Source organism: Urocitellus parryii, chromosome 5, assembly GCF_045843805.1.
Source record: "Urocitellus parryii isolate mUroPar1 chromosome 5, mUroPar1.hap1, whole genome shotgun sequence".
Lineage (NCBI taxonomy): Eukaryota > Metazoa > Chordata > Mammalia > Rodentia > Sciuridae > Urocitellus > Urocitellus parryii.
The window spans coordinates 65,390,364-65,418,092 of record NC_135535.1 but is presented as its reverse complement, the minus strand read 5'-3'; the positions used below and the strand labels follow the sequence as shown (position 1 = coordinate 65,418,092).

Here is a 27,729-nt window from a genome sequence, read left to right as displayed (position 1 = left end):
ATTGTTTACATGAAACTATGTATGCAATTAGAAACTATTCCCTAGCTTGTATTAAGGAGTATATGTATTCATGAACATACACATTCTGAGTGGGTAACATTGAAAATTTAGTCATATTATGCTATTTACTAAATTTAAACATGTACTTATGTGTGTCAGAATTCAGAAAATTTAAAATAGTATGCAAGGAATATCTCTTTTTTATATACTGCAGCTTTCAGTTCCCTTTCATGGTGGCAACCAAATGATGAGTTTTACATGTTTATATAGTATGAGATAAGTATTTCGTAGCATTTTTTATTTTAACTGACTTTTTTTCCTTTTAGTTGATTATGGAAGATTCCCACAAGAGTAACACTTCAGAGACTACACCTCAACCTGGTTCAGCAGTTCAGGGAGCTCATATTTCTCATATTGCTCAACAGGTAAGGCAAGGACCAAAGTTAGGAATATGTTGTATGAAAGTTATTTCAGATATTTTATTACTAATCTTCAGAAAAAGAACTAGACAAGAAAAGACTTTAAAATGTTGAAATATAAAGAGGAAAGGTGGATTTGATTTAAATCTCTTGTCAAAGACAATTTTTTTTTTCAGTAGTACTGGGCATTGGATCCAGTGGTGCTCTATCCCTGAGTCATAACCCCAGCCCTTCTTAAAACTTTTAGAGACAGGGTCTTGCTAAGTAAGTCACACAGGCTGGCCTCAAACTTGTAATCCTCCTGTCTCAGCTTCCTGAGTCTTGGGTTACAGTTGTGTGCCACCACACTCGGTTAAGACCAATTGGTTTTATTTTATTTTATATAAAGTATATTTAGAGTTGTTTTACGATGGACTTCTCAAAACCTAGAGCAGTAGATTTCATGTAGGAGAATTCTACCTACATGAAATGGAGGTAGAATTTCATGGAGAACAATGATTTAGAATATTTTCTAATTTGTAACATCAGAAAAATGTGATTATTTGACTTTTGTACTAACTTGAGACACAGACTAATGGTTTCAAGAGGTGAATCATCTTCATTTCAACAGATTTATCCTGGCTATATTGGAAATTTATTTATTTATTTGTTTTGTGGTACTGGGTCTTGAACTCAGGGGTACTCTACCACTGAGCCCTTTTTGTTTTTAATTTTGAGACAGGTTCTTGCTAAGTTGCCAAGGCTAGCTTTGAATTTGCCATCCTCCCGTCTCAACTTTCTGAGTCTCTGGGATTTATAGGAGTGTGCCATTCTGTCTAGCTTAAATTTTTTTTCCTTTAAATTTTTTTTTTTTTAGTTGTTGATTGACCTTTATTTTATTTATATGCGGTGCTGAGAATTGAACCCAGCACCTCACACATGCCAGCAGCAAGTGCGCTACCACTGAGCCACAGCTGCAGGGACCCCCCGCCCCCCGCCCGCTTTTTAAAATTTTTTTTGAGATGGTCTCACTGGGTGTTGAGGCTGGTCTCAAACACAAAATTCTCCTACCTGGTTCTTTGTGTCCTTGTGTTTGGTCTCCAGTACTGAAAAAGACAAAAACAAAACAAAACAAAAAAAAAAAAAACAAGCACACACAACAGGATTCTTCTTGTGCTTTGTGGAATTAAAGCAGAAAAACCAGTTAGGAGCTGTTACAGAAATGTACATGAGAAGTGATAGTGGCTTGAGCCAATGAGGTAGCAGTGTTGGTAGTGAGAGAAAGTTTGATTCTGGATGTCTGTTGATTGTAAAGCAAATAATATTTGCTCTTGCATTGGATGTCAAGTTTTAGAGAAAGATGTTAACATTAACTGCATAGTTTTTGGCTTGATTGAAAGTAGAAGAATGGAGTTGCTATTTATTGAGATGGACAATAGAACATTTTTCTTTCTTTTTTCTTTTTCTTTTTTTTTTTTTTTTTTTTTTTTGCTTTTTAGGGGGATATTGACAATCAAGAATTTGGTTTTAAGGGCTGGGAATGTAGTTCAGTAGAACAGTGCCTGCCTGGTATGTGCTAAACCCTGGGTGCAATTCCCAGCACTACCAAAAATAAATAAATAAATAAATTTGCTTTTAGATTTGTTAAGTTTCTCATTCTTTTTGTATTAGTTTTCTATGCTGCAGAACAAATTACCACAAACTTAGGGGCATAAAACAATATACATTTATTAGCTCACAGTTTCTGTAAGATCAGACATATCTTAGCTGGTTCTCTTCTTTGAGATCTCAACAAGCTGTGGTCAAGGTGTTGACTAGGGCTGGGTTCTTGCCTGGAGATTAGACTAGAGAAGTCTCCACTTCCAAGCTCAGTTAGATTGTTGGCAGAATTCATTTCATTGTGGCTGTAGGATTGAAAGCTTCAGTTTTTTGTTGGCTCTTGGCTGGATGCTATTTTTGTCTCCTAGAAGGTGCCTCTAATTCCCTGTCATGTGATTCTTTGCATAGGCAGGTCACAACATGGCTTCCTGCTTCCTTTAAGCCCAGTAAAAGAATGAGAACCAGTATGCTTACTGGACAGGGTCTTGTGTAATATATACCATAGTCAAGGAAATGATATCCCATTTCTTTGCCATAAAATGTAACATAATCATGGGAATAATTTGCATCAACTTTGCTATATTCTGTTGGTTAGAAGCAAATCACAAGTCCTCCCTCAAGGAGAGAGGGTGGAATGTAGCTCAATGGCAAAGTGTTTGCCTTGCATACACAAAGCCCTTGGTTTGATCTCTAGTTACTCCTCCGTCCCCAGAAGAAAAGACACACTCAAGGAGAGAGTAGACATGAACACTAGGAGATTCGGATCACGAGGACCACCTTAAAATCTGTCCACCAGACAATCCAAGTAGATTTATCCTGTAGTAGTTGGATATACCTGAGTCTGGATTTTGGGGGAGAGGTCTACATTTAGGAATTATGGATATATAGATAATACTGAAAAAATGGGGGCTCTAGCTGCTGCCTAGGATGTAGAAAGCTGGATAGAGTGTTGCTTATACCTAAAACAAAAATAAATTATGTAATCTGCAAACTCATAAATTTTCTTGAACCCACAGAGATAGGATATGTGCATGGCATCTGTGGCAGAGTACAAAACAAGGTCAGACTGTCTTACCAGGGAGAAAGAATAATTTAGCTAAATTTTTAATGAATTATAAAGTTCAGGAATAGGCTAGCATGAGAATCCAGAACCTTTGGGAGCTGCAGACATATCTTTTTATAGGCTTTTCTTGAAGGATCTCTAACATTTGCTCATAAGAAAGCTGGGACAAGAAGTGGAGGTGGGGTGAGCAAAAGAAACCAGAGAAAGCCTGTCTGTATGGGTCCAGGCCTGCTTGGTCCATTTTTTCCTATGGAAAAGGAGTTTAAAACCACTGGAGAAAGGGATCAAACCCTTTTTTCCATGGTGTCTGGAAGAAATAGAAAAGAAAAAGAAAACCAACAACCCTGAGGAAAGGCAGGAAACTGTCCTGGTCTCACATCATTAGTGTTTCTGCCACTAGGAGAAAGCCCACCCACTAAAACCTAAGAATATAAATCCTACCTGAGACTGAGACAGGGACAGGATAATAGAGAACCTTCCCTCTTCTGCTTTCAAGTGTAGCAACAACAGTCTATCCCTGGGGGAGGAACAGGAGTATGGAGAAAGCCTCTTGGGGGGAACTGCAGAGAGACAGCCTGAAGCTGAGGATGGAGCAAGAGCAGTGAGAAAAACCCTCTGGCAAACCAGCCCCTCCACCATCCCAAGCAGGCCCCACTAGAAATTTAAGCTGGTTAGTACACTTTAGCTAATCATAATAAACTCAGCCCAGTTTGATTTCTGAATAGATTGGCTCAACCCTCCCCCACTTAACACACACTTATGATATAGAAGAAGAATCATATCCATTTCTAAGCATAAATACTATTTGCCTCAGTCTGAACTATCTTACACATGATGTCCATCATTCAGGCAGAAATTATGAATTGAAACATCAAAAAAGCAAGAAAAAAATTACTTTCCAGAAACCAAAATAATTAACAGAACCAGATTCAAGATGATCTAGCTGTTGGAAGTATCAGATAATGAATTTAAAACAATATGTTATTCTAGTGTTCATCATGCCTGAATGGAAACTATATGAAAAATCAAATAGAAATAAAAACGGTAACATAGATGAAATGGTGTTTGAATTTATTAGTAGAGTTTCCTCAAACACAACTGAGGAAATAATCTGTGAATTTGAGCCAGTAGAAATTGTCAAATTGGAAAACAGAAAAACAGAACATAACATTCAAGAACTGGGGGACTACATCTGTTTAATGTAAGTGTAATCAGTCATGGAACTAGATGAGATTACTGAAAGGTGGATATCATTGTAATGGTTGATTTGAATCGCCAACTTGATTGGATTAAGAGATGCCAATGATTAAGAGGTTTCTGGGTGTGTCAACGAGGATGTGTGCCGGAATGATTGGCATGTGGTATAGCTTACGGGAGACCCTCCCTAAGCATGGGCTTCACCATTCAATAGGATGATGGCTTGGGTGGAATAAAAGTTGGAAGAACAAGGAAGCAGCAGCTTTAACAGTTCTTGATTGCTGCTGTGATCATCTGAGGATATTGGACTGTCACTTCTTCACTCTTCTAAAGTGGACTCTGCCAGTGATTCTTTAGGGAGTTCTTTGGTTTTGGACTAGGGTAGCACCATTGATGCCTCTTGTTCTGGAGCTTCAGCCTCTTGGACTACGTAGCTCCTGGTTCTTCCAGCTCTCCAGCCTGTAGATGGCCATTGTGGACTATCCAGCTTCTGGTCGCATAGCCAACCTACTAAATCCTCTTTTTGTAATTATACTTCCTATTGATTCTGTTCCTCTAGAGAACCCTAATACAATCAACAAAGAATGAAGTCAGTGGTTCTGGGCCTCTCTTGTATCAACTATCATTCTGTAAATAGTTGTTCTTTTTGCCATCTACTTAGTGCCGTGTCTTTTGCATTTTGTGCTGTTTAAAATGGCTCCAAACATAGTACTTTAGTGCTCTCTTGTGTTCCCAAGTGCAAGAAGGCTGTAATGGAGAAAATAGCATGTTGTTTTTGATAAATTTCATTTAGGCATGAATTATAGTGCTATTGACTGTGAGCTCAATGTTAATGGCTTAACAACATGTTTTAAATAAGGTATCTTTAAGTAGAAATACACATAAAACAAGGTTATATATTGATCAGTTGTTGAGAATGTTGTGCCCAGAGACCCGTAGAAACATAATTCCCTATTTCCCCTAAGGAGCAGTGGTTCTTTTTTTTTTTTTTTTTTTTTTTAGTTGTAGTTGGACACAACACCTTTATTTCATTTTATTTTTTTTGTGGTGCTGAGGTCTCGCATGTGTGAGGCACAACTCCAGCCCCAGAGGTTCATTTTTTGATAATTCATTGTATGTGGCAATTTTATACCTAACACAGATAACAGTAATCAGGTATATTTCACAACATGGCTCCTTGAAAGCCTTGACAAGAATTATTTTAGTAAAAATCTAATTTGATCCAAGAGAGCGTGGAAAGACGGGAGAAAAATGAGTATGCAAACTCATTTGACAACTCCTGAATGAATAAACAACTTCTTTGAGGAGTATTGTTCAAAAGTGATCTAGGAAATAAGTTTTCTGAGGGGGTTGTAGATTGTGAAAGTTTTATTTTATTTTTGGTGTGTGGGTGGTTTTGGGGATTGAATCCAGGGGCACTCTACCACTGAGCTAAACACCTAGTTCTTTTTATCTTTTATCTTGAGACAGAGTCTTGCTAAATTGGGGAGGGTCTTGCTTCAGACTTTGATCCCTCTGCCTCAGCAGCTTGAGTTGCTGGAATTACAAGCATATATGCCAGATACCTGGCTCTTTTGATTATTTTTAAAGATGGGATAAATTAACAGCTTTTTATGTACCAAAGGGAATGATGCATAGAGGGAGAAAATTTGATAATACAGGAAAAGAAAGAACAATTCTAGGATGGTGTCCTTATGAAAGGAGATGAAAATTAATCTACAGGTGGAGAAATTAACTTGATATGAGCACAAGTATATTATGTATAATTAGAAAGTAAATACATGTTAGGTGGGTAGATTGGGGATGAGACACTGAAAGTTTTCTTATAAATTTGGGGGATTTGTGTGTGAAATGCTTTCAGAATATAGGAAGAATAGTTTATAAAATAGTCTACTAAGAAGAGATTTCAGTAGAGTAGGGATATATGGTAGGATTGCTAGAGACCATTAATGATCTACTGGAGAAGTTTAGTTCTGTGTTTTCCTCTGGTCATATTCAAGTGTACTTGAACTATATGTAGTGGAACAAGAAAAAAGAACATTGAGAGTGCATGCAGTATAGTGATTATCATGCTGGACATGACATTTAAGTTGTTAAGAAGGAAATCGGGCCTCAGTGGGATCAAGAGCCAAGAAAAGAGAGTAGGATCAATAGATGGTAATTTCTTTTGTTGTATACAAATTGTTGAGTCCAAGTACTAGAGGTAGAAAGTTTTGGAAGGAGGTAGTGCTTAGAATGAGGGATATTTGAATTTGACATTGTGGAGGGGTGCATATATTTGTAATGAAAGGGTTTAAGTCAGTGTTTCTCAACTGGGGGTGGAGGGGTAGTACTGCTTCCCTACTGAGATGTCTGGAAATTGTGGGTGGGGGGGTAGGGGTAGGGTTGCTCCTGTCACTTAATGGGCAGGGCCAGATGCTAAATGTCTTGCATTGAACAGGATATTCCTGCACATGAAAGAATTGTCCTTTCCAAAATGTCTGATGAGAAACTCTTTAGGATATGACAAGAGGAATATGTGCCTGAGGAGAGTGAAAAACAGGGCTTTGAAAGAGAGGTCGTCAAAAACAGAAGCCTGGTCAGTTGCAGTGGCATGTGCTTGTAGTCCCAGCTACTTGGGAGGCTGAGGTGGGAGAATCACTTGAGTTCAGGAATTTGAGGCCAGCCTGGGCAACATAGTAAGACCTCATTTGAAATGAAATGAAACAAAATATAACTGAAAATAAATGAAATATAAGCCAGGAGCCTATAATCCTAGCAGTTTGGGAGGCTAAGGAAGGAGGACCACAAATTTAAAGCCAGCCTCAGCAACTCAAGTGAGGCCCTAAAAGCAACTTAGCAAGACCTTGTCTCAAAATTAAAAAAAAAAAAAAAAATTAAGGGTTGGATGTGACTCAGTGGTTACATGTCTCTGTGTCTGTGTTTAGTCATTGGTACCTAAAAGAAAAAAAAGAAAGAAAGATAATGGATGAAATGCCTGGGCATGGAAATATTAGATTTTGCATATTAAAATCACCAGATTATATGAGGAGTAGATGGGAGAGAACAGATTGATCCAGATTCTGAAGTCTTAAATAAAGGGACATGACTGTCCCAAGAATGAGCAGCCTGTGTTACAGACTTCAAAATTGGGAGTTATGGGGAAGGACATGGAAGTATGAAGGGAAACACTCACCTATGTGTAGGCTCATGAGGAGTGCAGTGAAGAACTGTAGTAGAGGTGGTGGTCCTCAGACGGTAGCCAAGTTTCAGTTATGGCAAGAAGAATTTCACTGAATTATAAAGTATATGTAGATTGAGAGACCGAGTTGTTTATTAGAAAGAACAATGGATATAGTCAGAAGACCTGGTTTGAGTCCTGGCTTTGTCACTTACTTTATTGACTCTGGTACATTGTATAATTAATTTACTTCTTAAAGAAGACCAGATATTCATCATCTGGAAATTAAAAGTGTTAGAATTGGTGATCTCTAAGGTCTTTTCCAGCTCTTAACTATCAGTGATACTCATATTATGGAGAAATTTGTATACTTTAATCAGGTGCATAGGAAATAAAGGATAAAATGATTACAGCTAAATTTACCTGCCAGGTGAATTTCTTAAGCATTTATACATTTTAAGGCCTTACCTTGTATTAACCTGTTCTTTTATAATCTTCTGTCTTAGAGGTCACACAAGTAGTAAGTGGAGACATGATTTGCCTCCCAGCCCTTTGATGTCTTTCACAGTTTGGGTTTCCAGAAAGCAGAATAGAAAAGGGAGATTAGCACGCAAAGGGTTTATTAGGGGTACATCTGGGGAATTACCACCTGTAGATGGGAAGGAAGAGAAGGAATAGGATTGGGCAGAGGGAGAAGTTGAATTGTGATTCAGTCTCAACAAAGGCCTCAAATGACCCCATAGGAAGCTCTGAAGCCAAATAGTTCTTGTGGATTGAGGTGTGGGGCCAACAGGTCGTTTATATTTCCTGTCTGCACCAGTCATTGGATTCTGACTGCACCAGGAAGGATAGTATGCAACCTTGACTCTCCTTGAGGCAGTTCTGAAGAGGGCCAGTAATTAACACTTTCTGCCAACAATTGTTCTAGGCAAGTGTTCTACCACTGAGCTAAATAGACAAGTAGCCCTCAGTATTGTATATTTTTTTGGAGCAGTTGTAAATAATATTGTGTTGATTTTAAATTTTACTTGTTCATTTTTTGAGTATAGAAAAGCATTTGATTTTGTAAATTGATCTTGATCTTGTACCCTGCAACATTACTGAACTCACTTGTTCTAGGAAGGATGAGTTGTGGGGTTTTGTTGTTGTTGTTGTTTTTAAGATGTGGGGATTTTCTTTGTAGATAACCGTGTAATCTGCAAATAGGGATGTTTTTGTTTATTCTTTTCCAATCTTTTCTTGCCTTTATTGCACTGACTGGAACTTAACCACATTGAGTAGTGAGAATGGACATCTTGCTTTATTCCTGAACCTAGAGGGGAAAACATTCTTTCACCATTATGTGTGATGTCAGCTAGGTTTTTACTTTCTGAGTTTAAGGAAATTCCCATCTATTCCTAGTTTTCTGAGTTTTTGTTTTGTTTTTTAAATGGAATGATGTTAGAGCTGGGCATGTGATACATACCTGTAGTCTCAGCTGCTGTGGTGAGAGGGTTGCTTGAGCTCATAGTTGGAGACCAGCATGGGCAACATACCAAGACCCTGTCTTGAAAAGAAATTTTGTACTTCTCAAATATCTTCTGTACAGCAGTTGGTACAATCTTACGAATTTTTTTTCTTCTTTGGCCTGTTGATGTGTTGTGTTACATAGATATTCGAATGTTGAACCAGCCTTGCATACCTGGAATAAACTGCACTTGGACATGACATTTTTTTATATGTTACTGGATTTAATTTGCTAATATTTTGTTGATAATTTTTATATTGAAATTTATAAGAGTTATTGGTCTGTGGTTTTCTTTTTCTTTTTGGTAATTTATTTGTCCTCATAAAATTAGTTGGAAAATATTCCCTTGTCATTTCTGGAAGAGATTGTATAAAATGCGTACTAATTCTACTCTAATAGGAGAAGAGACCCAGCTATGTATGTTTTTAGAGTTTTCTCTTTGTTTTCAGCTGTTTTGCAGCTTTATTTTAAGGTATTGTATTCAAAAGATATTAGATTTCTCATTTGAGAGGGCACTGACTGGAACAAGATGAATTGTCAACAGTGAGAATGGGCCTACCAAAACTTAAAGTAGAAAACATTTTTCCCTGGCCATATAGGCTTAAGGAAGCTAGGAAAGTTAGCATATCATCTGTGTCCCCCCTTTATTGTTACTTGGTGCAAAATGAAAAATTGGACAAATATTCTAAGTGAGGAAATATAAATCTTTACATCTTTCAAGTTGGAAAAATCAAAAAGATACCCAGAAGAAATTGTAGAAATTTGCTTAGTGTCTTTAATTGGGGAGATAATTAGTTAATTCACTGAACAGTTGTTTGTTTAGCATTCAGGCATGCCTGTTGACCAATACCAAGTGAGAGGCTGTAAAAACGTCCTGATTGGCAACTGGAGGCATAAGAGATCATGGAAAGAACACTGGGCTCTGGAGCCAGACAGGACCAGCAACTTAGTGTTTACTGTTGTTGGTCCTTTTCAAAAACTTACGGAAATTTTCAAACCTATTGCGAATCAGAGATAATTAGGTTGAACCATCATGGTTTTCATCACCCAGTTTCAGTAATTAGTATTTTATGTTGTCTCGTGCCCCCACCTCTTGCTGGCTGAATGATGTTAAAGTAAATCCTAGATTTATCATTTTGGCTTTCAGTATGTCCATATGTATCTCTAAAATATAAAGACTCCTTTAAAGAACATAACCATAACTTTATTATTATACTTAAAATAAAAGATAATATGAAATATCCATACAGTTCTTAAATTTTCCTGTTATTTATAGGACACATAGGCACACACATTTTTTAACACCTTGTTGAAACAGGAACCAAATAAGAAACATATAGATGTAGGCTTTTTTTCCCTACCTTCCCATTTTGCTTTTATTATTCTTTTAATTGTTGTTATAATAACTGTGAAAAATATAGTACTAGTTCTTTTTACAAAGGAAGAAACTTAGGCCTTGAAAGGGTAAGTGATTTGATAAGCATCACAAAGGCTAGTGAGTGCCCTTTAGCTGAGAAATAGTCCTGCCTTATCAGGCTCCAAATCCTGTATGCTTTTCTGGAACTTGGATTCAAACACTGGCTGAAGAGGCTTCTTTCTTATGACATTCTACAAATTCCCTGCCCTACCTCCTTACCCAAGCATTTACCATCTTAGGTTACCCAATTAGCTAGCTAGGGAGAACATTTTAAGTTCAGGTATCCCACGGAGTATGAGAAAAATCAGGGCTTTAGTCCAATTTAGAAGCTCTTAAAAAATCCTTTCCTTTCTAATTTTTCATTTATCTCTTCAAAGGAGTTCTGGGGTCATCCACAATATGCCAGTAGGTTCCACAATTCTCGAGATGAAAAATTCACTTTTCACTGTGGTAGCCATTAGCCACAATTTGGTATCTTAGTTTTAATTTAAATTAGTTAAGCTTACATACATTTAAAAATCACACCAGCCACATTTCAAGCACTTGATATTAACATGGATAAGTAATCATACTGTATTTGTTATTTTTTGGTACTGGGGGTTGAACCCAAGGCACTTAACCACTGAACCACATCCCCAGCCTTTTTTTTTTTTTATGGTAGTGGTGCTGGGGATTGAACTCAGGGCCTCGTGAATGCTAGACAGGACTCTACCAACTGAGCTATATCCCCAGCCCCACCAGCCTTTTTTTACATTTTATTTACAGATAGGGCCTTACTAAGTTGCTGAGGCTGGTTTTGAACTCACCATCCTCTTACCTCAGCCTCTAGAACCACTGGGATTACTGGTGTGTGCCATCATGGCTGGCTACTCATTTTATTGAATTGGTTAATTTATTTTTAAATTTTATTTTATTTTGAGATGGGTCTCACTAAGTTGCTTATGGCCTTGCTAAATTGTTATGGTTGGCCTTGAACTTGTGATCCTCCTGCCTGAGCCTTCCAAGTCACTGGGATTCCAGGAGTGCACTACATTGCCTGGCTCAGGACCAGCTTCTTCCCTTGAGAAGTCTCTTAGAATTTAAATTATCAGGTTTCAGAGTGAGTGTCAGAAGGGTGTGGACTTTGAGACCCTGAGTAATGAGCATTTTGTGAGGTTGGAAGAATAGTGTTAATAAGGGTGAGGGACAGCTATTAGCAAAATCTGGTCCCTATTTTTTTCCTTTCCATTTGCCAGACCCACAGTGTACATGGATTGCCAGAAACTCTTTAGAAATGATGGCTCTTAATCTTTTAGAATTGAAAATTAATCTCATTATAAGCTTTCTCTATTAATTGAATGGCTTCGCTTGGGGTCTGAAAGGTAAGGGGATCTTTTATTATTTTTGAGTATAATGATAACTGTACAGCTGGACTTAAGATTTGTGAATTGTTTATTCTTATTCTTTGGGTCCATTGCCAAGAAAGAAAAAAGGCATATTTCAGGAAGGTGACTTTCACAGCCTAGAATTTTAGTTTGTGATTTAAGCCAAGAGGAATGTATGAACTAGAGTTGTCCAAGGAAGATAAGAAAAAATATCTGAGAAATCTTCTTGAAAGAGGTAGAGGTGCTGGGCACAGTGGCACATGCCTGTAATCTCAGTGGCTTGGGAGGCTGAGGCAGGAGGACCACAAGTTCAAAGCCAGCCACAGCAACTTTAATGAGGCCCTGAGCAACTTAACAAGACCCTGTCTGTAAATAAAATACAAAAAAAGGGTTGGGGATCTGGCTCAGTGGTTAAATTTTCCTGAGTTCAATCCTGGGTACAAAGAAAGAAAAAGGGGTAGAACTGTTTACTGGCAACCTTGGGCAAAGTGTTCCCAACAAACCAGGATCAGCCATCTGTCCTAATATACCAATCAAAGACACTAGCAACAATGAAGGACAGAAAAGGAACTTTTTTTTTTAAGATTTTTGTGATTTTTTTATACCTTTATTTATTTATTTTTATGTGGTGCTGAGGATATAACTCAGCACCTTGCTCATGCTAGGCGAGCACTGTACCGCTGAGCTACAACCCCAGCCTCAAGAAAAGGAACTTTTAATGGGTGTGGCCATACAAAGAATACCTCATGGGGGTATAGTGACCAAAGATCTATCTTCAAGGGATTGACAGAAACTTGGAGATTTTATAAAAAATGGAATTAAAGGCTAGGGTTGGTATCTTGCGTAGCTGGAGCGTTTGTATAGGTGACAGAGGAAATCATACTGGTCAAGCCATGGTTTGGTTGAACCTTTTTTTTTTTTTTTTAATTTTAATATTTATTTTTTTAGTTTTTGGCGGACACAACATCTTTGTTTGTATGTGGTGCTGAGGATCGAACCTGGGCCGCACGCATGCCAGGCGAGCGCGCTACCGCTTGAGCCACATCCCCAGCCCTGTTGAACCTTTTTTCATGACTGGTTCTGTGAAACTCTGGGAAGGTCATCACTCTGAGAGGGGTAATTTGGTTCCCATGGTGAGATGATTGCTCCTGCACGGAGCCAGCCTTGGTTCTTTTACTGGGATATTTAATGGGGCAAGCTTATCGTGGGGTGATCTGTTCTGCAAGGCTTGCTGTTGCCTGGGGATAGTTTTGGTTCCTTGTTCTAAAGAAACTTATTTAGCAGGTCTATACTTCCTAGAATACAATGTAACTGCAGAAGAAAGTGGCTTAGAGGAAGAAAAAGAAAAGGCGTAGAAAGAAGGTGTAGAAAGGTAAATGGAGTCAGAAAGGAACAAAGTAGAGTTGACTTTGTCAGTAACTGAATTGTCTTTCAAGGTGACTTGAAGAATAGTGGGTAGACTTCATAGTTTAGGATTTTGTCATGTATTCTCATGAACCCTCATCAGATTTCCATAGGAATAAATTAGTTTTTATTTAATAAATTAAATCATTTACTCAAAATATTTTATTTTATATTTCAAGAGACTGCCCAAAGTTGGAATTTCTGTCACTTGGACTCTTGATTTCTTAGTTGGTTTTCAACCACATCTCCTCAGAACAATGTGTTCTAAAGATCCCTCCATGTTTTTGCAATCAGTTCCTCTGTCTGAAATACCTTTCTAGTCCTCCTGCCCTTCTTTATCTACATACATACTCTCTGGGAATTTTGTCCTTTAAGACCCAGCTGAAGTTAATATTCTTTCTTTGCTTCCACAATTCAGTACTTTCTACTTTTCCTGTATTACAACTCTTATTCTACTTGTTAAAATTAGTTTGTACACTCACCTCCTAGTTTAGTCTCTGGTGTACAGGCTGTACCTGATGCTTGGTAATACATGTGATTAAATGTGTTTTCCAGTATTAAGATCTCAGCTGTCTTATGTGCATAGGTACAATATATTTTTTGTTAATTGAATTTTTATTTGTTCTTAGATGTCATTAAGAGGATCTTCGCCAGTGACAATTGTACCTCTTCCTGGAAAGCAAGTACAGGTTCAGGGGGTCATCCAGGCAGCTCATTCTTCTGTAATTCACCCACCACATGTGCAAACGGTACAGAAATTTGAAGACAGTGGTCAAACATGGGGACCTTTATACCCTAAGTCTTCAGACATTCAAGTTGCTGAAGTTACAATATGACAAACCAATACAACAAAGTTGTCTTAGAAATTAGGTAGACTGCACACCAAATGAGGCAAATAGAAATGTTTTAGAATTTCTAATTCCATGTATATATTTCCCAGTAAAATTAGAAAACAATTTTGGGGGAAGTTTTATTGCTTAAGAATTTTAGGAAATGAAACTGTCTTAAAACCCTTTTATCCAAGTGGTATCCTCATGAAGGAACTTGTGAAGCAAAGGTAATGATTTGAGAGCCTTAGCAAAGTAAAAAAAAGTATCTTAGGCTTGAGGCTTTTTAGAGGTTAAATAAGAGAGTTTTCTCTCGAGTAGAGGAATTTGTATCTAACTTCATTACTAATACTGGCAACTTTAGGAATGAAGGGGCCACCCTGGTCTCCCCCCTTTTTTTTTCTATTTTCTCTCCATTTTATCTTCTGGCCCCTATGAATCTGAAAATACCAATGGTCTTCTGTCAGTTTTAGAAGCAGCTATATGGAAAGAAAAGCTGTTTCATCTTTTCCTCCTGAATATATAGTGACTGGCAGTGTTGTCACTCTGGAGCGCATCTTGATTGAGTGCACCTGTATAAAAGGTGGTGGCTATGTTGAATTTGGAGTTTTTATGTGAAGGTTTTAATTATTATTTTCTGGTGTTTTCACCAAAGAGAAATACCTACTGGATCTTAGTTACAAGGAATACCTCAGTTTAGAAATTGTTTTCTTACTTGAGGTTAGTGAGAGGTCTTGAGTAAACTGTCAGACAAATAGTGAAAATAGCTAAAGATTTAGATTAGAAATGGAATGTCTGTGATGCTTGAAGACAAGACAGTGATAGATTTTTTTTTCATTTTAGATTGTTTCTATTACTATTTCTTAATTTATCTAGTTGTAGCTAGTTCTTCGATTTCTGTCAGAAGATAGAGACAATGTGAGATATAAATAAGTAGTTATATGTAGAACTTTTGAAGATGAAAAAATATAGTACAAACTTCTCTAGAAATTTAATGTCTAAGTCTAAATAGTTTAGGGGAAGGTTTTATGTAGATAATTAACTAACCTAGAGAACTGAAATCTTATGTTTCTTCCACAAGTCTGTTGGGATTATTTAATTTTATTTTTCTGCGGAGCTGGGGGTTGAACCCAGGGCCTTGCACATGCTAGGCAAGCACTGTATCACTAATCTACATATACAGTGCTGGACCATTTTATTTTTTAAAATGAAGATTAAGTCAGGTATCATACTCCTGGTTTGAACAAATGTTGGGGAATTTAATACATTTAAAGACTGAAAATAATTTTTTTTCCGATTATAAAATATTGCTATAACTTGAAACTTGCCTGTTGTATTTAGTTTTAAAAGTATTTATATTTGTTAAAAAATATGTATTGTGCATGTGCCATACATTAAGGGCTTTACTTGTTTTAACTCATTTCATTGTAAAATAAGATAAAGCTGATTACTACAGATCTTCAGATTGTATCTGCCTTTGTAGTCACTTCCACCTTGCTAAATCTAATCATCTACTCTCAGTCCTTGTTTTACCTGTAAACAGCTTATGATATATCTCTTTTTCTTTACATTAGTTTTCCTATGACTGCACTTATTTGGTTCTCATTTGCTGGTTCCTCCTCTCTACCACGCGGCCTGCGCAGTGGTTTCATTAATGAGGTTCTAGGCATAAAGTTAGTTAGACGAGATCGAAATAAAAACACAAGACTCAATTACCTTAATTCTATTGCTAGGTCTGAGACGGCTCCCCTCTCTGGTTCGCTCCTCTAGCCGCCCAGCAGGGCAGCAAGGATTACTCAGGGCTAGCAGGAGAGAGAGAGCAAGCACGACGGGGAGTAGCCTTTTATTAGGGAACAAGAGATTCAGGGGAGAATTCCATCCAATGAAGGTTGAGGGGGGGCTGCACTCCAAGGTCAGGGTCAGCGATTGGGTCCCTGGGGTCAGTGGTCAGGCACACCCCCACACGGATGGGCTCTCTCATCAGGAAAGGGCCGGGAAAAACTTCGACTTTTGCCAAAGTGCCTCAGACCCTCAACGGGAGGCACCCGATCACGTGTGAGAATGGCTCCCCACACTCCTCTTTACAATCTCTTAATGTTCCTAGATTTAGTTCTTGATTCTCTTCTTTATATTTATCCTTAATGAGCTTATCTAATCTTATGACTTTATGAACTCCAGAGAGCTGTGCCTTTCAAATTTATGTTATCCACCACAACCTCTTCCCTGATTCGTAGACTGCTCAGTGTGGGCAGTTGGACATAATAGGCTTTTCAAATTTATCATGTCCAAAAATCCAAATCCAGTAGCATTAGTGACTTAGTAAATGAAACAAAAATATTTTTGATTATTGTTGTAGAAATAGGATGGAGATTGAGATCACAGAGTAGTCTTAAGCTCTAGTAGAATAGTATTGTTTGTATTTGGGCGATAGACTTTATTTTTTATTTATTTATTTTTAATATTTATTTTTTAGTTCTCGGCGGACACAACATCTTTGTTGGTATGTGGTGCTGAGGATCGAACCCAGGCCGCACGCATGCCAGGCGAGCTCGCTACCGCTGAGCCACATCCCCAGCCCCTAGACTTTATTTTTAACTCTGGGTCTACTGTGTTATATTTACTCCTTTCATTAGTTTGGGCTCCTTGAATAAACTTTCTCCCTTTTTCCTTTTGCTCCTTTTTTTTTTTTTAGACCTTAGATTTAATATGTATATGAATTTGGGTTTTGGGTTTTTTGTTGTTGTTGTTGTTGTCAGTGAACCTTTATTTTTATTTATTTATATGTGGTGCTGAGAATCAAACCTCACACATGCTAGGCAAGCACTCTACCGCTGAGCCACAAACCCCGCCCAGGAGACATTTTTTAAAAGTAAAGACTCAAATCTTTTTCCATCTGTATTCTTCATCATATTAAACTAGTTCTGTTTTTTAGGTATCATCTTTATCGGAAAGTGAGGAGTCTCAGGACTCATCTGACAGCATAGGCTCCTCACAGAAAGCTCACGGGATCCTAGCACGGCGCCCATCTTACAGGTCAGTGCTTTCTTGTACCAAACCCTCCATTTGTTGTATTATCAAATGAGTTCAAATGTTGCTATGCAAAGCATACTTAAGAGGGAGAATGTGGCTGTGTTAAAGAAGGGAAATATTAAGAGAGGTAGACTGGAGCCACTTTATAAAAGGCCTACTTTGCTGAACTGAAGAAGAATTTAGACTTGTATTCTGGCAAAATACTATATTTCCCTATTTGCTCTCAGATAGTTAACTCTAAAAACAATATGAAAGCAAGACTTAGAGACTATATGTGTTCCTTTGTCTGAAATACTTTCTTTTACATTCTGCTTAATTCCTGCATACTTTCTAGAAGCTTCTGATTACCTCCTTCTGACTGTCCCCAAACTAGATTAGGTCTTTCTTCTATGGTATCCTTTTACTGACTCCTACTTATAGTACTTCTCATTCTGTTGGAATTCTACTTCTTTTTAGGACATGGGTCATATATTATTTTTTGTGATCCCAGGGCCTAGTAAAGTGGTCATCTCATAAAAGATGGCCAGTAATTACTTGCTACAACTAATTTGATAGAAAGCCTTTGAAATAATCTGGATGGCTTCATATGAGTAGTGGGTTTTCTTTGGAATGAGGGAATTTGAGATACCTCTGTGGTAGAACTGACCAAACCTGATGACTGTGTGGTAGGAAGAGTAGGAGACAAAATGATAAAATAGCATCTTTGAAACATACACAAATGCAGTATGATTTTATTTTATCACTTTAAATGAATTAATTGTATGTTAAATGAATTTTTTCAACATTCTTTTTTCTTAAAAAGACAAAGATGAGTAGAATGGATTTTTTAAAAGGACTCACTTCAAATATAATGATATAGGGCTGGGGATATAGCTCAGTTGGTAGAGTGCTTGCCTCACATGCACAAGGCCCTGGGTTCAATCCCCAGCACCACACACACACACAAATATATATATATAGAGAGAGAGATATAGATATAGATATAGATAGATAGATAGATAGATATAGATATAGCTAGGCTAAAGTAAAAGAATAGCTAAAGAAGTACCATGAAAACAAAAGTGATTATATTAATATCATACAAAATATACTTCAGAGTAAAGAAAACTGCCCAACATAGAGACATTACATAATGATAGCTCAGCAAGAAGACATAAGAGTACAAATGCATATGCACATAACAAAAGAACTTCAGAGTACATTTATCAAAAACTAACAGAAGGGGCTGGGGTTGTGGCTCAGCAGTAGAGCACTCGCCTACTAAGTGCAGGGCCCTGGGTTCGATTCTCAGCACCACATAAAAATAAATAAATAAAGATATTGTGTCCATCCACAACTAAAAAGTAAATATTTAAGGAAAAAAAAAAAAACTAACAGAAGGGGCTAAGGTTGTGATTCAGGGGCAGAGTGCTTGCCTACCAAGTATAAGGCACTTGGTTCAATTCTCAGTACCACATATAAATGAATAAAACAAAAGTCCATTGACAACCAAAAAAAAAAAAAAACTACCAGAAACCAGGCATGATGGCACATGCCTGCATTCCTAAGGATTTGAGAGGCTGAAACAGGAGGATTGCAAGTTTGAGACCAGCCTCAGTAACTTAGCAAGGTGCTATATAACTTAGTGGGATGTTGTTTCAAAATAAAAAATAAAAGGGCTGGGATGTGACTTAGTGTTTATAGGCCCCTGGGTTCAACAGCCATTAATTACCCCAAACAAAAACCAACAAACCAACAAAAAACCCAGTACTAAAAATCTAATTGTAGTTGAAGACCTCAGTACAATTATCTCAGTATTCAATAGAACTTGTAGTCAGGAAATCAAATTTATAGAGGAACTTAATTAATACCAGCAATCAATGAGATCTGGTTGAAAATTTTGGAACACTTCACCAAACAGCTGTAGAATGCACATTATTTTCAAATGCAAATGCACAAAGAATATCCCCCAAGAAATAACCATATCCAGGTTTCTAATACACTTCACACATATAAAAGAACTGAAATCATGCATAATATATTCTCTGATTATGCTGGAATTAAACTAGAAATCAATAATAGAGAACAGGAAAATCTCCAAATACATTGAAATTAAACAGCACCACTGAAAACAATTCATTCACTAAACAGGAAGTTGTTAAGGGAGATCAGAAAATATGTTGAACATGTAGGGTGTGGTGGCACACGCCTGTAATCCCAGCAGCTTGGGAGGCTGAGACAGGAGGATGGTGAATTCACAGCCAGCCTCAGCAAAAGTGAGGTGCTAAGCAACTCAGTGAGACCCTGTCTCTAAATAAAATATAAAATAGAGCTGGGGATGGGGCTCAGTGGTCTAATGCCCTTGAGTTCAATCCCTGGTATCCCCACAAAAATATGTGTGTATGTATACATTTGAACTGTTGGAAATGAAAGTAAAAAATATTAAATTTTGTGGGATAAAACTATGGGAAATATTGGAGGAAAATTTAATAGTATTAAATGCTTCTAATAGAAAAGAAGAAAGGTCTTATCAGCAAGTTCCCACTTTAAGAAACAAGGGGGAAAATAGAAAAATAAGCTCAAAGCAAAGCAGAAAAAAAGAGAAATAAGAACAGAAATCAATGAAACTGAAAAGTGAAAACTAATAATTGAGATAATTGAAAATTTCTTTGAAAAAAAAAATCAAAGAAGTTGGTAGTGCTTTAGCAATCGGCAGGTGGGAGGTGTGGGAGAATGGTTGGATAAGAGGTCATGGAGGACTCCTTATAACCTTGTAGGCCATGATATTTATTCTGAGTGAGGGAGGAAGCCACTGCAGATGAATGACTTGATTTGACATTTTAAAAAGATGACTGACTGTTGTGTGGAGAACAGATTATAACAAGGGATTATAATAGAGACTTTGTGACTTCCAGTCAAGAGGTATTATGGCATGGACTAGGGTGGCATCAGTGGAGGATTGGGGGTGGGTAAAATTCTGGATATATTTTTAAGATAGAGATATGGATTTGCTTCCAAATTGGTGATATGTTATGAAAAAGAGAGGTTGATGTCAGAATTTTTGGTTTAAGCAATGGAATAATTGAGTTGATATTTACTGAAATGGGGAAGATTGCCAGGAATAGAAGGACACTAACATTAGATTTGGATGTGTTAGATTTTGAAGTGCCTATTGATAGCAAGTGTGCAGTACTAAATAGGATACAGGAGTCAAGTTTAGGAGAGAGGATGGGAAAAAAGTAATTTGGAGGCCATCAAGGAACACTAGGTATATAAGCTCATAAGAAGTCAGCAGAAATAAAACTTATATAGAGAAGTCAAAAAGACTGGGGCTAGGGCTGTAGCTCAGTGGTAGAGCACTTGTCTGGCACGTGTAAGGCACTGGGTTCAATCCTCAGCATCACGCAAAAATAAATAAATAAAATAAAATAAAGGTATTGTGTCCATCTACAACTAAAAATATATTTAAAAAAGAAAGAAAAAAAGAATAAGAAATGGGCGGGCCGGAGTTGTGGCTCAGCAGTAGAGCACTTGCCTTGCATGTGTGAGACCCTGGGTTCAATCCTCAGCACCACTCAAAAATAAATAAACAAAATAAAGATATTGGGCCCGTGTATAACTAAAAAAAAAAAAGAAAAGAAAAAGAAATAGGCACAGCATTCCACAGTGTTGGGCTAAACTGACTACATGAGACTACCTGCGTGTTGTTAAATGGATTCTGGAGTTCTGTACCCAGACCTCTTCAGTCATTGGAGGCATCAGATGGGAATATGGATTAGCAAATCTCTCCAGATAATAACGATATATAGGCAGATTTAGGAACCACCACAACTATTCAACAAATGCTTCAGAGTCCTGTAGACAGTTATTTCCCTTGTTCTGTGTGTGGAGTTTCTGTTACTCTACAATTATATTAGCTTTCAGTGAGAATACTGTCCTGAGAAGGGAGACAAAACTGAAGGATCTTATCATGCCATAGGGAAACACAAGAAAGAACAAAGTATTTGGCCTACAATAAAGAAGACCTGTAACAGTAGACAGATATTGCAAAGTGTATTATTTGGGGTGTGCTTAAATTTCTGTAGCTTCACTAGTAGGAACCAGCTTGGGCTTTGAGGAAGAACTCTCATTGTTCAACAATGGAATGGTTTACTTTTGGGAAGCAGTAGGTGCCTCATTCTTGGAAGTAGAAGTTGTGAGGAACATTAAAGAAGGAATTCTGCCTGGCACAAGGTACACACCTGTCATCCTAGTTAACTGGGGAAGCCAAGGCAGGAGGATTGTATGTTTGAGGCCAGTCTCAGCAATTTATCCAGACTGTGTCTCATTAAAAAAAAAAAAAAAAAAAAAAAAAAAAAAGGAGAAGAAGAAAAAAAAGAAAAAGGAAAGAAATTCATTCCTCTGTGGGCTGGGAGAGGGATACCTCTGTGAGATATTTATTTTTTTGTTCAAGTAAGCTGTTTTATTTACCACAATTACTCTGCATTTTTATTGTAGTAGAAGTTCTAATCTTGTTTCTTTGTGAGAATTGTGGCCTTTTCTTCCTCTGTAAAGTTGGAGTTTGAAAAATCAAAATGGGGACTGGGGCTGTGGCTCTGTGGTAGAGCGTTTGCCTAGCTCGCATGGGACACTGGGTTTGATCCTCAGCACCACATAAAAATAAAATAAAGGTTATTGTGTCTACCTACAACTAAAACAAATGTTTAAAAAAGAAAAAATCAAAATGGACCTTCTTAAGTGAAGTTCCCTAGCACTTTTCAGGTAATATGAACTATTCAGGTTCCATTCCTGGGGTTGGGGTTGTGGCTCAGTAGCGGAGCGCTTGCCTTGCATGTGTGAGACCCTGGGTTCGATCCTCAGCACCACAGAAAAAAATAAACAAGTGAAATAAAGGTGATGTGTCCAACTACAACTAAAATAAATAAATATATATATAAGAAATTCCTCACAATAGCACCATCACTTTTGTAGGGGAAAGAGATGTGTTTTATGCCTCTGTAAGGTCCTTTTACCTAGAAAGGCACTGTATTTCTTTAGTGTATGACTGTCTCTTTTTAATTTTTTTTTACTGTCTCTTTTTAAACAGTCATAAATTACAGTGTAATTGATCTGAAGTACACATTATTATGATATGCTAAACAAATAGATTCCTAAACACAAAAGGATTCCAATAATCTACTAAATCCTGTTAGACAGAATAGTTTAAGGATCTAGTAGATTATTGGCTTTAAAAAATACTTTTATTAGGGCATCATGCCTATACATAGTAGTTGGGTTCATTTTGGCAAAATCATACATTCAAGGAACTTGATTTCAAGTCCTATTTCCCCCTATTTCTCCCCTCCTCCCTCTCCCTATTCTCCCTTCTCTATTGTATTAAATTTTTTTTCTTCTACATAAACATAAATGTGAAATTCCCTTTGGTATATTTATATGTAAATATATAACATGATTTTGTTAAATTCATTCCATTTGTCATCGTCTTATTCCCTTCCTTTTTCTCTTTCTCCTACATCTACTCCACTGATCTTTCCTGTGTCTTCATATCTAACCTGCTCCCCCACTGCCTTCTTTCCCTTATTTTGCTCTAGCTTCCACATATGAGTGATATTTGACCTCTGATTTTCTGAGTCTGCCTTATTTCATTTAGCATGATTTTTTTCCATTCCATCCATACTGGCAAATGCCATTATTTTATTCTTCTTTGTGGCTGAGTAAAACTCCATTGTATACATACTACATTCTCTTAACCCATTCAGGTATTGACAGACATCTGGGTTGATTCCATAATTTGGTTATTGTGAATTGTGCTGCTGTAAACATTGTAGAGTAGTATGCTGGTTTTACAAATCTTTTGGATAAACACTGATAGCTGAATCTCATGGTGGTTCCATTCCACACTGCTTTCCAGAGTAATTGTACTAATTTGTAGTCCCACCAACAATGTAAGAGTGTATTTTTCTTCTCATGTCCTCAGCAACATTTATTATTCACATTTTTTAATTGTAGATGGACACAGTATCTTTATTTTGTTTATTTATGTGATCGAACCCAGTGCCTCACACATGGTAGGCAAGTGTTCTACCACTGAGCCACAAACATAGCCCTATTCACATTATTGATAATTGCTGTTTTGACTGCAGTGAGATGAAATCTTAGTTTAGTTTTGATTTGCATTTCCCTAATTCCTAGAGATGCTGAACATTTTTTTCATATATTTGTTGGCCATTTGTGTTTTTTCTTTTCAGAAGTTTCTATTTACTTCTTTTGTCCATTTATTTATTTCTAGTTGTTGATAGACCTTTGCTTTATTCATTTATTTATATGTAATGCTGAGACTTGAACCCAGTGCCTCACACATGTAAGCAAGTGCTCTACCACTGAGCCACAACCCCAGCCCTGGTCATTTATCAGTTGGGCTATTTGTATTTTTGGCATTGCATCTTTTGAGTCCTTTCTATATTCTAGATTTTAGTTCCCTGTCAGAGAAGTAGCTGACAAAAGATTTTCTCCCAATTATAAGGCTTTCTCTTCATTCTCTTAATCATTTCCTTTGCAGAAGCTTTTTTTTTTTTTTTCCTCCTAGAGACAGGGTCTTGCTATGCTGCCCACAATGGTCTCAAACTCCTGGGCTCAAGTGATCCTCCTGCCTCAGCCTCTTAGAGTAGCTAGGACTACAGATGTGCTCCACTCCAAATGTGGCTAGATATTGTACTTTAAACTTTAGATTGAAAAAGGCTGTTTTTTTTTTTTTTTTCTAAATAAAGGCATTCTCATTACCAACATTAATAGAGTTGTGTTTTTCACAGAAAAATTTTGAAAGACCTCTCTTCAGAAGATACACGAGGCAGAAAAGGAGACGGAGAAAACCCTGGAGTTTCTGCTGTTACTTCTATGTCTGTTCCAACTCCGATCTATCAGACTAGCAGCGGACAGTATAGTATGTATAGGAATCGTTTCCATGTGATAGACACAAAAAACCAACTTTTCAGTGGAAAACTGTGGTGTGTAGAAAGACTGTCATACTAGAATAGTGGTAATTAATAAAAGATAGATAACATTTTGAGCCAGGAAAAATGCAAAGTTCTTTTTAGCATTATCCCATTTACTCCTACAGAAACTTTGTGAAGTAGGCAGTTTTCAATTTATGCAGAAATGGAGGCTCAGAAAGTTAGATAATATTCCTAAAGTCACATAGCTTGTAGGTGATGAATCAAAGATTCAAAATTAGATTTTTCTTCATCTAGGGATAGACTTTTCCCCAAAACTACACTGCTTCATACAGATTGCTCTCTTGGACACTAGCCATTTATAACCATGACCTTAATTCTAATGGAAATTACATTTGGATTAGATACATAATGAAAGATTAAACATGAACATTTAATTTTCAGTTTGAGGTTAAGGAAGTTTGAATCAGAGAATTTAAACTTTGCAATGTGATTTACAGCATGCCCACCATGAATAAGCAAGGGTTAATTAAATCTCTGTATCTGAAAATATTGTTACAAAAATTAATACACAGAACAAACTGAGCACCTACTGGCATAAAGGTAAAGTTATTAAGAATGTAAATGTGGACATTACCTTTTGAAAGAAAAGCTTATAGTCAGAGGAGATAAATGATGAACAATGAAATACCTACCACAGACAGATCTGTATATATTCTTATCTAATGTTCAGAAACAGTCTATATATATTAGTCATTTGTACTTGTGTTAACACTTAATTTTTTGGACTAATTTAGAAAGTAAAATCTTTTGGTTTATTAAAATGCCATTTAACAAAATTAACAATGTGTATGTAATGAACTAGCCGTCTTTGAATTTTTTTAAATTTAATTTTTGGTTTTGCTTCCAACATTTTTTGTGAAAAACTTTGAACATACTACAAAATTGAACCGATTCTACCACATATGTACACATATATACACACACCTTATGTATTTATTCAAGCTTCTTTTCTTTGATGGTATTTGGAATTACAGTTAATACCTATAAAGACTTTGATCTCTCAGATTTTTCTCATTTTAGTACTTTCTTGGTTTCATTTTTTTACATTTTAAATTTATTTTGGTGTCAAAAATCCAATGTTTTCCCCTGTTTTCTGCTTAGTTTATGGGATTTACATATTTAAGTCTATTTTTAGCTTACTAAAATTAAGAATTTAGGAGGAAGGTGGTATTTAATATATATCTAGGTCATGTTTTGTACATTCTTACATTTATGTAGTTCCATACTTAATTATTATATATTAATATAGTTTTTTTTCAGAATTTTCCTGGCAAGTACTCTACCTCTGAGCTATACCCCTAGCCCAAAACAAGGTATATAAATTTATTAGTTTTGACAAATGTGTTCCGTTGTGTACCACCACCCACCACAGTCAATACCTAGTTCTGTTGCCCTAAAAAATTCACGTGTGCTGCCTATTTGTAATCTTTCCCTTAACCCCAACCCTAAGGGGTGGTCTCACTGGCTCTTGTCAACAAAATATATGTCACCTTCTCAGTATCTCTAACCACCACCACTATCTGGTTTAATATCTTTTTTTTTTTTTTTTTTTAAGAGTGAGAGAGGAGAGAGAGAGAGAGAGAGAGAGAGAATTTTTAATATTTATTTTTTAGTTCTCGGTAGACACAACATCTTTGTTGGTATGTGGTGCTGAGGATTGAACCCGGGCCGCACGCATGCCAGGCAAGCGCGCTACCGCTTGAGCCACATCCCCAGCCCCTGGTTTAATATCTTACCTGAATTAGTACAGAAGGTCACATTGCTTCCATTCTTGCTGTAATAATCAGTTTTCCATACTATGGCTAAAGTGATTTATCTGTCACAGGATAAAATCCAGGTGCCATAAGATACAACATTCAGGATCTAGTCTGGCCTACCACTCTGGATGGCATTTCATTCACAGACTATTTGCTGTACCTTAAGTCCACAAAGCTTGTTTCTACTTCAGGGTCTTCAGAGTTGTCATCCTCCATGCTGGCATGTTCTTTCCTCAGACATGGTTTGCATCCTCACTCCTAAAGTACTACCTCCTTCAAGGACAACTCTTAAAATAAATGTGCTCCCCTTCCCTTTAATTTTCTTTATTCCCCTGTGTTATTTTTTTAATTTTTTAAATTCTTTTTACTTGTGCATTATTCTTTATAGCATTTATGGATAATTAAGAGTACCTATTAGTTTAATTATAGACTATGTGTAATTATAGCTTAATTTATGATCTGTTCTCCCCATTAGAATATAAGTTCCTTGAGGGAAAGAACCTTGTTCTGCTCACTCCCAGCCATATCCTTTGCAAATAAGACCTGGTACTATCATCAGCTTTCAAGTTAAAATTATTATGAATACGTTAGTTAAAGAATATACATAGAATACCTGTGTAAAGAAATAAACTGGGAGCAGAGATTAATAGCAGTGGAGAGGTTCACTTTCAGTTTCAACAAAACAAATTATTTTCTTTGCCACATACATGTATTACTGACAAACTCACCCCAAAATTTTAAAGGCAGCATACTAGCAGATTAATAATTATCTATCAATATAGCTTATTCTGAAACCGTTTTTGACTAGATGTCATGGTGCATATTTGTAATTTCAGCTACTTGGGAAGCTGAAGCAGGAGAAGATTGAGGCCAGCGTCACCTGTCTCAAGGAAAAAAAAAAAAAACAGCACTTAGGGTGTAGCTCAGTGGTAGAGCACTGCTGGTTTCAATCCCCAGTATGAATGAATGAATGAAAAGAAAAAGTAAAACCCCTTTTTTACATGAAACTTAGGCAAATTGAAATAAGTACATACAAACTAGTATTTAAGGCAGCAGAGTCTAGTGGAATTTCCTGTGATGTTGGAAATGTTTAAATCTGTTATCACCCAGCATAGTAGATGTTAAATCAGGTGAGACTACTGAGTACTTAAAATGTGACTGGTGAGATTGAGGAACTCATTTTTTGTTTAATTTTACCTAATAGCCATATGAGGTTAATGGCTACTGTACTGAATTTTAGAATAAACAAAATCAGGTAAAAATACATGTTAAACAAGAACAGGATGATAGGTTGCAAAAATGATTCTGTGTTATAATATTGTATTATTTATTTAACATCAAAACACATGCCTCTACGTGTGTGTGTGTTGGGGGGGTAGGTCTCACTTTATCAGTCTGTGTGAACATAAAAAAAACTGGGGAGAGGTATACCAAAAAATAATAGTTACCTAAGGATGTGGAGGGTGGCCACCCCCATCCTAAGGCAAATAAATAGGAATAGATAATAGGAGTTTTAAATTATATATTTATACATACAGAAATGTGTGTATATATAATGTGTTGTTGCAGAGAAAGACTGAAACTAATTACAAATATAACATCAAAACAAATCTCTACATCAAAATATAATTTGTCTTTTAAAGTCATGAATTAAAGTATGTGTGACAGTGAGGTAGGGATGATTAGAAAGTGCTGAAAGCAATTATTTTCAATTAATGCCCCCTTCCCATTATTAGCACACAAAATTGTGTTTTGGCTTCCTGTTTGCCAAAGGATAAGGCAGGGGGAATGTTGTATGATAATTATTTTAAAAGGGTACAGGGATGCTGCATTAGATTCTGGAGGGGATTTGTTATGTGGGAATTGCATAATGCTTAAATGTGTTTTGTTTGGTCATGCCTTCTGTTGTTTCATTTAAGAGGGGAGAGCATTAATACAAGTGCAATCCAATGAAAAATGTTTGTGTAATGTGATCTATAAATGGCTTCCTAGTGACTTTATTTTCCCTAGGAAT

The 27,729-nt window shown here is 36.8% G+C and overlaps 1 protein-coding gene across 2 annotated transcripts in view; it reads left to right on the top strand.

The window, feature by feature from the left end:
- The window catches only part of Atf1 (activating transcription factor 1), a 47,665-nt gene that overhangs the window by 5,280 nt on the left and 14,656 nt on the right, over positions 1–27,729 (top strand). Inside the window, exons 2-5 of one of the 2 annotated variants that reach the window (XM_026407063.2) lie at positions 327–425; positions 13,739–13,858; positions 16,869–16,969; positions 23,755–23,885. In XM_026407063.2, the coding sequence (XP_026262848.1) occupies positions 333–425; positions 13,739–13,858; positions 16,869–16,969; positions 23,755–23,885 (445 nt within the window). In that variant the 5' untranslated portion in view covers positions 327–332. The remainder of the gene's footprint in view (positions 1–326; positions 426–13,738; positions 13,859–16,868; positions 16,970–23,754; positions 23,886–27,729) is intronic. The other variant, XM_026407064.2, reaches the window with a different exon arrangement.